This window comes from Aedes aegypti, chromosome 1 (assembly GCF_002204515.2).
Source record: "Aedes aegypti strain LVP_AGWG chromosome 1, AaegL5.0 Primary Assembly, whole genome shotgun sequence".
Classification (NCBI taxonomy): Eukaryota; Metazoa; Arthropoda; class Insecta; order Diptera; family Culicidae; genus Aedes; species Aedes aegypti.
In genome coordinates this window covers 145,072,893-145,084,119 of record NC_035107.1, presented here as the reverse complement: position 1 = coordinate 145,084,119, position 11,227 = coordinate 145,072,893, and the positions used below count along the sequence as shown (strand labels likewise).

The window sequence follows — 11,227 nt, the reverse complement described above, 5'->3', positions numbered from 1 at the left end:
CAAACTTATAAATAGAGCCAATAATTGAATAATAAAGTTTGTTAATAATGATGCCTATAGGTCACTTTTGCGATGACCCTAGCTTACACAATCATATGCATTAGAACTTACAAAGTTATTGATATGAGTCATATTGTGGTAGTTAAATAATCTCTGGAGCTATCTTTAGCTGTGAACACAGTGTTATCACAGAAAAATAGTTAAAAAAAATATTTAGAAAAGTAGATTAATCATAAATGAAAAAAACCAGATATGTGCAGCTAAATTGTTCTCAATCATCGAATAAAAAAATTGTCAAGGACAGCTTGGAACAAGATTTTGGCCACCAGATCGCCAATAGTGTCATGGTGCCTTTTCATTAGGCCACCCCTCGCCACCGGTGGTGATGGATGGCGCTAGCTTTCCACATCTCCCACGTCCATGTTCTAGAAGGAAAAACGCCCAATGGCAGTGCCCGAAGCTCCCATCGGCCAAGTCTTCCGCCGCCGGGAGTAATCTGACTAATGCAGCCCTGACAGGGAATGTAATTCGAAGCGTTCGTTTTAAAACAAACGCTGCCCAGCACACTATTCGGGCAGTGAATTGTTTACTGATGGATTTTTGCTGCCTGCAATCTGGGGGGAAATCTAATGGATGAAAATCGATATGAATTGGCCACGGTTGGTGGGAAGGTTGGAGTGGAAATCGAGGGGTTGGGTTTGATTGAAATGGATTTTCGCTACTCCAAGAGTGAATATTCTAACTTCATTAGCAGGACTCTTGGGAACATGAAAATATTCACTAATAAGAGGAGTAGATTATTTTAAAGTTTCTGGATGAAAAGCATTTCTGGAAGAGAACCTTTCTAGCGTATGGATAAGAAGTTCTTCGATCTTCTACAAGACAAGCTCTTCAAGCTTCTAAAGACTCAACTAGGATTGTCATGTCTATTACGGCTTAACCAGCCGACGGTGTTTTGAAAAAACCTGAAGGTCGTAGACACAAAAGTCAATTTGGACAAATTGAGATGTAAGAATCTTACATCTCAATTTGTCCAAATTGACTTTTGTGTCTACGACCTTCAGGTTTTTTCTTATACAAATTTGTGGAAGATTTTTAAAAATTCTAATTTATTCATTCTATCTCGTTATCTGAGCGGTGAGAATCTGCCCCAGAACAAAAGAACAAAAACAATTGCTCGGAGATTTCTTTGCAAAAACTGGCAAGATGATACTTCCAGTAAAAATAATGGACTATGTCATTGAGAAACTCCATCAGAATATTTAAAAAATGTCTCCTGATAAATAACGTAGAGTCCCCTAAAATCGTTCATTTCAAATTATAGAAATTTTACAAGAATAGTTTAAATGCATTTCGTTAAAAAAAATCAATTCCTGGAATTCCCGGATGAAGATAAACATCAATTCCTTAAAAAAAATGTTATTGACATCGCCTCTTCTATTTTAAGAATCTGCGTCAATCTTGATCATCGGTCACATGGTTTTGAAGATATTTAGATGTTCCTTCGAGTACCGACATTTCCCTTACAAAAATTCATTGGCCGTCGTTTTGTTTTTAGTCAATTTATGAAAAACCTAAAATGTGAGCTATACAATGTCAGGTTAAAAGGAGCTTCTCTGAAAGAATCATGTAAATCGGTTGAGTTGTCTTCAAGAAATCTGACAATTACAAAATTATGTTTTTTGAAGTTTTTCAGATCTTCATACGGCCAGGTAGGTATCAGATTTATACATTTTCATTACTCCAAAACGGTGCCACCAATTTGATTCATTTTTTCACAACAGACTCTCATTAAAGTATTGTTTCGAAAAGCGAGTGATCGATCATGATAAACATTCTGTAAGATTCTGGATTCTATCCTGTTAGGCCGAATGCCGTTAGACCGAATGCCGTTAGGCCGAAAGGGTCGTTAGGCCGAAAGGATCGTTTAGCCGAAAATGGCCGATAGTTCTAATGAACCTAGAAGCCCACAACAACCGCTGCGAAATACAACTAGAAAGAACAGCCTTCGATTAAAAGAAGGAAAAAACACTGATGAATGTGTTAGTCATTTGACATAGTAGTAAATAATCAAATGTCATTTCGACCTAACGACCCTTTCGGCCTAACGACCTGCACCCAGATGACCAATGATCAATACCGACACGGATTCTCAAAATAGAAGAGTTTTTTGAGAGCTTGTGAAAAAATGGTGCAAAAACATCGAAAAACTAAAAAAATATCACTGTTTGAATATTTTTTTTGTAGTGATAAAATGAAGCTTGCCTCTCAAGTGAGCCAAAAAGACAACGTATAAACTCATTGATATGACAAAACATTTTTGTATGTTTTTGGGGGTTGAGCCCATACTTTTGAAATCATATAATGAAACATATTTGTTCAATGCTGTTCTATTCGTTTATTATTCATGCAAAAAACGAGAGTAAATACAATCCAACTAAATGGATATTTTTGTTATCTACTAAGACTAGACCGATTTGATCATTGAAGCAGGTTTTGGAACACACTTATTTTGGAATGCCTTTTCTAAAGGAGCTCTCAAATATATATAAACCGATGACTATTCTAATTTCAGATTGCTTCGCAACGTTCTAGCAATACAATTTTATTTTTGGTCTGGTTTTCTAAAACTATTTCTATGAGATTCTGGTAGGTACCGAGAACAAGTTTTCATTTGTTTTGTTCTTTAAAGGTCCTGCTTCAAAATGTTGCCGAAATTGTCGATCACAAACAAAGTCAGTCCCTCCAGACGGATTTGGTCTGGAACCTGAAAGCATTCGGTATCACTGTCTAAAAATGACCAATAATTTCTTAGCATCCCGTCCTCTCTATCACGAAGTTCAATCAGTTTCAGTGTCGAATTAACACTAGTCACGTGTCGCGTTACGAAGTTGAAGCTTAGCCTAGTATCACAATTATTTTCGTTAGTGCTGAGCCCATAATTGAACCATTTGTGCAATTGTAAAGTTATAGCACAATTATCCGCGAAAAACGTCACGTCACTTTCCTTCTGCTGTTGATACTTTCGCAGAAATTCGCCCGGACGCTTGATTTGAGTCAGTTTTCTGTTTAGCGGTTTTCGATCCGGCGCGTGACGACCAACGATCCGATCCGGAAGATCTTCGGTGTTGGAGATCAGTGTGAATACACGGTTGATGTGATCCAAGTCTGGGCCCATGATGCCGTCCTTCGTATGACCAAGATCGAAAATATGGCCCATTTCGTGGCAAACTGATCCGATGGTGGTGGCGTAACAACCCCCATAGCTGAAATAAGACGGGATATCATATTATTTTAATGGAAAAGGTGCGGTTCATATAAAAGCAACTTCATCTCCTAGTCTATCTATATAAATAAAAATGGAATGGTGTTTGTATGTCACGAAATGGCTTACGAACGGGTCAATGGATTTGAATGGTTCTTTCTCCGATTTGTTCGTCAAGGGCTCCGACGTGTTTATGTGTATAAAAATCCCAGGATATTCACCGGGAAAGTTGAAAAACGAGAGTGCATGGAACTGTCATTTTGTATGGGACGATCCATAGCGTTAACAACAGCCTACTTGATGGCAAGACGAAGTTTGCCGGGCCCACTAGTACTTAATATAATTCAACTACATAAAAAAAATCAAAACTTTTTTGATGTTTTCGATTTAAGCTTACATAATCTTTAATCATAAGATAATTGAGGGAAATGTAAAAAATCACATAAAGTAGACTGAGGAAAAGAGAAAAATCACATAAGAAAAATGAGAGCATGCAGCTCCATATAACAATGGGTTTCAAGAGTGCCCTGTAAACTCCTGAACGCTTCTCAGCTTGCGCTGTTGAATTCATTATTAACATCCAGAGTGCGCGCAGTAACGGATGCCGCTCCTTTTATGCTCGATTGCCACCTTAGCTGTCTGAACGACCGACTGGATAGCGTTCAGAGTAGATTTACTTTTGACGTAGAACTACGTCGTTCTTCTCTATACAGGAGTGAAATTGGAATTTCAAGACCAAGAGCGTTACGTTGGCATGACATATTTTAAACGTTTGTAACTTTTTGCTGGTTTAACGAAATTCCTTGATTAGCAGCTCAATCGATAGACAAGTCATCAGAGATTCATGTCGTTCACTTACTGAATCCCACATACTCATCCAAAAAGTTTAAAAACTGTTTTAAAAGAGAACGTTGATTTCAAGCAAATCTATAAATAGGGGTGCTAGAGAAAAGTTGACGTCATTTGCTTTTCATTCTCCGATTGGATCGCTTCTCAGCAGGCAACAGGTCGGCTTGCTCTGACCGGGCGTGCTTCTCAGGCACAGACATCGATAGCGAAGGACTCCCCCCGTTTGTCTTGCTTCGCTCAAATCAAACTGTCATGCGAGCGAGAGAAGATGTAGTCCGAAGCCAAAGCCATCACCGCTGCCGCCGCCATGAAGAAGAAGAAGAAGAAGAGGAAGCAGTCCACAGAAGAATTGGCGGTCGAACTGTGAACACGGTCGGGCGAGTCATTCTCGCTTTGCGGTTCACCGCTTGTTTGCGTTCACCCAACCATCGTCATCGGCCGAGGAGCTGTTGACCCGCGCTTCAAGATTTCGACTCGTGATAAAATCAGCATTGGAGGAACAAATACCAGAAGCCCCCTGAGTAGCTGGTGCGAGGAGCTGCTAATCGAGCGTTGTGAAATCGCTCAAGATTTCAAGAGAGAGCAACGTTTCCAGATTTCGACTTAAGCCCAGTGATCCACTACCCGTTGCTGTTGTGAGCCATCCACGCCACGAAACATTCAGCTGGTTTGACGTATAAGCAAATAACTTGCTCAAATTCATACATTTGAGTTAAGGATTCCCTTTCCAGTTTCACCATGGCAATCAACTGATAACATCCCGCAGTGTTATTTATCTGTAAGAGCATCAAAACCAACAAAGCCATCGGCCCTTTTCAGGGCCATCAAATTAGTGGAATAGAGTTAAAAGAGAAATATTTCCGACTTTATTTATGACTTCTTATATTCGTAAATCAATTTCACAGCTTCATACAAAATTTAATTTGTCATGAATAATTTATGACTTAACAATTTGAGACTGTATTTGCGGACGCTGCTGCAGTGTCGTCGGGGTGAGTGCTCAGCATTTCACAACGATTGTAAAATAGAGTGGCATTTCCAACAGCGTCTTTGATGTTCCATATTTTATTGGGAACACTTTGATTAGGAAAATTATCACATGTAACAAAATTGCGACATATTTAGAATGCTTTTGAAAAGATATTCTCATTGAACAATTGTAATCATTTTGGCACCCATGAATAAGAAATTTACCTTCATAATAAAGAAAACTATTGATTATCAATAGCTCGTATTGAATGTTTAGTTTATGTCAACCCTTCCAACAATTCATGTTCGACCAATTTCTCACGCATTAGCATTCTCCGCAATTTTCAAGTAATTCTAAGCCCAACATATTATTGGCACATACCCATTTCCCAGATTGGTCGATCAGAAAGCGAAAAGCACAAAAGAGAGGAGCATCATTTGCTATTCTAAGGTTATAAAACATGCTTCCTTCGTTGGATTCAGTTTCATTCCATTTCCGCCTTCGAGCTGGTAAGAGCTCCTCCGAACTTGCTTAGCGAGAAGTACCTTGCTGCTAGAAACCTGCTGAGCTGTTAATCTTAAAGTTGTCAATCCAGCATCTGGTTTGCGAAATCGCTCAAGATTTCGACTCGTGATAAACTCAGCATCGGTAGTGCAGTCAAGAAACAAGCCCGCTAGGCACCAATACCAGAGCCCCCTGAGTGGCTGATCCGAGGAGCTGCTTATCGAGCGTCTGGTTGTGAAATCGCTCTAGATTTCAAGATTGAGCAACGTTTCCAGATTTCAAATAAATCCCTGTGATCCGCTACGTTGTGCACCATGGAATATTCAGCTGGTTTGTCGTATGAAGAGAACTAATTCACATATACACTTTCGATGGGGTTTCCCTGTTTAACAATGTCAATCAACTGATAACATCTCGTAGTACTATTCATCTGTGACAGCATACAAGCTCAATCGGCCCTTTTGAGGGCCATCAAACGTTCTTAAAAGGGTTTATGGAATTATATTTCCTGATTTATCTATCATGATCTTAATCTAGCCGTATTGTACAAAACTTAATTTACTCGTTGACGCCGCTGCAGCGCCGTCGGACCGTAATAACATCATTATACTCAGCATTGTATGGCATTTTTAACAGCATGCATTATGTATTAAATGTATTAAAATTGCAACAGATTTTAAATACTGTTCACTAAACTGTTTCTTGACCAGTTGTAATAAGCACCTATTGTTCTGAAATTTTTCTACATGTTAGTTTCAATGAAGAAATCCATTGCAAATGTCACATTATATAAAGCAGAGCATTCATATTAACGCTTGTACTGGGTCCCGAATTCCGATTTCCTTAACTTTTAGGCACATTGATCAGAAATATTTAAAATTTGCTCGAAGGCAAAACATTCGTATTTTTTCATTTATTGTAAACTGTTGAAATAATGTTTTATTGTCCATCCGAACGCGTCCACGAATTTTCAAAGATTTGTAAATCCCTAACCAAGACATCAACTTCATATACCTTATGTCCCAGATTGGTCGATCAGAAGAAGGCGAAGAATACGAAAGGGAGGAACATCGCCTGCTATTCAAATTGTGTAAAACATACTACTTTCAACTGGTTCGGATCATTTCATTTAAACTTTCGAGCTAGTAAGAGCTCTTCGTGATAATCGCAGCATCAAAAAGCCTCATTATCGGCTGATCTGAAAAGCTGCCAATCTTCGGGTATGTGGAATTGCTCAAGATTGAGCTACGTTTCTAGATTTCGACTTAATCCCTGTGGTTGTCATGTAGCCTATTTCCCAGATCAGAAAGCGAAGAAATAGGCTAAATAGGAAATAAGCTATATGAAATTGATGTCTTCGCAAGGGATCTACAAGATGAGCATTATGTTGTTACTGCATCCCGACGGCACTGCAGCAGATTTTTTATGCTCATGTAATAGGGGAAGGGGTGGTTAAATGAACACCTTAAGGATATCATCTTGTTTCTGATAGAAAAACAAGGAATTTGTATAGTTCTGTCACACATAATCAAAAACAAGGATATTATCTAAAGCAGCGACACGAATTCAGACTGAAATAGCTAAATTTTCTCATATTTTTATCGCGAGCAAAAGCGATGGAAATGTTAATTTTACCTGCACTATGTGGGTAAAATGAACAGCTGTTGGTGGTAAAATGAACATCATGCAAAAAACGTGAGCAAAACAAATATTTTTGAAAAATTTTCATTGCGTTCCCGAAAATATATCCATAATGATTGTAACCCATTCAAAAAGAAATTTGAATGTATCAGATTTGACATTATATCATAACGATATTCACCTCACTAAAAAACTTCAAGACCTACGAGCCAAAAGTTACGTCAGTTCTAATTTTCGAAAGTAATTTTCTAAAATTTTAGTTTTCGTTGATATTTCCACTTCAATTGACCTCCGTATCGACCCGAACACTCCGATTTACACTCTAGGTCATTCGTACGTGATAAAAATTCATTGAAATTTGTTTTTTTCTCTTCAAAAGGCACGGTGTTTATTTTACCACCCCTGTTCAATTTACCACCACTTCCCCTACTGCTTTGTATTTCTTCAACATAGTCACTGAGCGCATCATAGCCAACTATGACGTTAGGCGAGCTGCTACACAAGGCGCATGCACATATCTAGTTGTACGGAGTGCTAATCTAAGCTTAACTTTCAACAACTAGAATGTTATCTAAAATGAGCTTAAATCTAGATACAACCTTCTGCAATTATGTTCATTAGGGTATCAACTAGCGTATTTGTCATTCAGGGTTCAATTGAACGCGATCAACTAGTACACATAACGAAACAGTGACATACGGTCAATTTTCAATATATTTGAAACGTATATCCCATACAAACTTCAAATTAAATGCGCCAGCTGGTGGAGTCTAATCGAGTTGAAATTTTAAGAGAGCTTTTTTCTAAACCTAAGGCATATATCTAGGGGTGCCCCGTTGAGTTTTACAACTCTTTTGTTTAAGGACCAGTCTAGTGTGTATGCTGTACAACACGTACAGAGCATAAACATCATGACTGTAGAATCTTTTCAGCTAATCCATTTTTACGAAAATAATAACTTCATTGTTTCCATGGGACTCATAAATCCTCGGTAATGCCATTCACAATCCTGTAAATTTGTGTTTAAAAAAGAAATATTTTTCGTATATACAATTACCTTTTTCAATAAATGCGCAAGCAACATTAATAAAGATTGTAAATTTACAGAATAAAGCACCCCAAGGTTAATCCTAAATCTTATCTGAGCCTTAATAGCATTCAATACAGTCCGGTTAGAGTCCACGGCTACAAAGCAAAGCCATGCTGAAGGTGTCTGGGTTCGATTCCCGGTTGGTTCAGGATCTTTTCGCAATGGAAATTTCCTTGATTTCCCTGGACATAAAGTATCATCGTACCTGCCACACGATAGACGAATGCGAAAATGGCAACTTTGGCAAAGAAAGCTCTCAGTTAATAACTGTGCAGGTGCGCATTGCACACTAAGCTGAGAAGCAGACTTTGTCCCCATGGGGACATAATGCCATAAGGAATAAGAACAATTCAAAACATAATCGAGAAAACCATTTGATACGAATTAGTTCACTTACGTGTATCTATAATTACTGTCGTCCATCATCAGAGCGCGATCGACTTGTTTGATGTTCAAAAAAGCAGGTACAATGTCTTCCAATCTGTTGGGCCACGTATAAAGACACCCTGTTCCGAAAAGTGCCAGTCCACCTCCACCGAGAGCAGCATTTCCCGTGGTTCTTCGTTTGATATTCTCGTACGAGAAGTCGTTGTCCGATATTCCTTCGTAGTATGTACTGCTGATGAAGCCTATGAATTTTTGTTTGTCTGTTAAGAAGAAGTCCGACTGGAGTATTTCCTTGGCGAAGAAGTTCCACAATTGCTGATCCGACATGCGTTTCGAGTCTTCAACCGGCAAAGAGCTATGAAAAGGTACGCATCTCCCGCTGATGGTGAACGTCTTTCTTCCCCAACCTTTCTCTGAAAGCTTTTCCGCGTAAAGACTTTGCACCAATTCAATCCCAAGGGAAATTTTATGACACGCGTTTCCAATATCATTTTCATCCGTGTCCGACTGGTAACGTCCATCGTGACCGCTGCATATTATGTAGAGGGGTGTAATGGAATATGGGTTCTCGGAGCCTTCGTAGAACAAGTGAACTTCCATCGAATGATTGCAGTACTCAATTAAAACACGATTTTCTCCATGCTTCAACCTAAATATCACTTTAAATTGACCTCGTTTGTCATTGATGAATCTTACATCTTTGGATGCTGGCCAGTCGCAATTATCGATTTGCAATTTCAGCTCTCCTTCCGGACATCGATTGACTATCACACCCTTTAACAGTACAATTGGATACGTGAATTTTTCGTTGTCCGTAACGTTAATCGACTCGATGGAATGGCTCAAGTTGCACATTTTCGGCAGGCTAAACTGTGTATGGACCTTGATATGGGTATTAACAGCCGGTTTTTCGTACTTAATTTTTACTCAATTGAACACCAAATTGCTGCTGACCGTGGGTGGAATGTAACTGAATGAAGGGTTTGATCGGCCTGCGTATTACATGGAATTGAATCCTGTGCCACCACCCACTTCTGAGCACAACAAGCAGGTGGGTAGGTAGCATAAAATCGCAAGAAGAAGAATGTCAAAATCATATGTTGGACCAGCCTGCCAGAAAGTGATGCTCCGTAGAATTGAAGCAGACGTGCAACAAAAGATGTCACGTTGCAAATGGACTAATGTATCGCATGAAAGGCATGACATTTTTTTATTACAGCTATCCTTTTATGTAGGACTGTAGCTCCCACCGCCGTATCTCAGTCGTTTTCTCATGCTATCTAGCCCCTAACTGCGTGAAAATTGGAGTTAATGATCCAATATAACTGAGAAAATGCGGTGGGAGATTAGTGGGTGGTACTACAGCCGACTCTCCACATCTCGATGTTCTACATCTCGATATCTCTCTCTATGTCGATGATTGCTTCGGTCCCTTCATTCTGCATACGATTTTTCTCTCCATATCTCGATATCCTCCTTATCTCGATATCTCCATATCTCGATGTATGCCTGTTGATTTTTTGTTTCCAACTTTCCCTCTACATGTCGATATGAACATCATCAAAGGTTACTAGGATTTGGAAACTTGAACTGAAGTTTGTTTATTTATTATTCTTCATTCAAAATTTGCGGTAAAATGTTCCCAATTTGAAAGATGATTTTAATGAATCTTTTCTATAGCAATCCATGGAAATTTACAGTACTAAACTAACTTTCACGTCTTTCTAATGGTTTAGTGTGTTTAATTATTGATTTGACTATTATAATTGTGTTTTTCAAGAGCTTTTCGGAATGTGAGGCAAAAGTGTGGTTGTGTCCAGAATAAGAATCATGCAGAGGCTGAACATTTATGTTTATTAATCTGGATTCAAGATGTGGAAAATTATATCGAAAATTAAGTGTTTGCAAGGCTTGATTATGCTAAGGTTTCATACAGAACGGTTGAATTTATTTGTTTTTCTTTATTTAGTTGTATTTTTTTTTTGAAGCCTTAAATGTCCATAATATGAATCAAAACGGTAATATATTTTTTATTTATTTTATTTTTGCATTTTGTAATACAGTCATACCTCGATGTAACGTAACCTCGATATAACGTAACTTTTTTTTTGTCCTAATATTTTTTTTCAATTTGAATTATGATTTATGAACATCAATAAACATTCTTCAACATTCAAACATCAACCAACACTAAATCAAAGCAATGCAATCGTTTACGATCACAGAGCAAACACGGTCTCCAAATAGCAAAGGTTACACACTAACATTCCTTCCCCCAATCCCATCTGACTGCAAGGACGTGGCCGGCGCCGTTATTAACCATGTATAAATAGAGGCACTGAATTATGCAAACTGAAGAAGATTGTGGCCAATCCCAGCCGAACTTCTAGTTGATTCTTTGTGCATTTTCACTGACTTCGGTCAATTACGGAATAGCAACCATTGATGTGTGTAGTCAGTCTAAGCTAAGCTAAGCTAGCTAATTCCTGGAGAATTCCCATTTAAATTTCCTGAGGAATTT

The 11,227-nt window shown here is 38.5% G+C and overlaps 1 protein-coding gene across 1 annotated transcript; it reads right to left on the bottom strand.

Moving 5' to 3' along the window:
- Positions 1-2,378: 2,378 nt before the first annotated feature.
- On the bottom strand, positions 2,379-9,791 carry LOC5565047 (putative zinc metalloproteinase C607.06c). The gene is made up of 2 exons (XM_001649335.2): positions 8,717-9,791; positions 2,379-3,266 (listed from the first exon to the last, which is right to left on the bottom strand). The coding sequence occupies exons 1-2, from the start codon at positions 9,559-9,561 to the stop codon at positions 2,687-2,689; spliced, it is 1,425 nt and encodes a 474-aa protein (XP_001649385.2). The 5' UTR covers positions 9,562-9,791; the 3' UTR covers positions 2,379-2,686.
- Between the last annotated feature and the right edge of the window lie 1,436 nt (positions 9,792-11,227).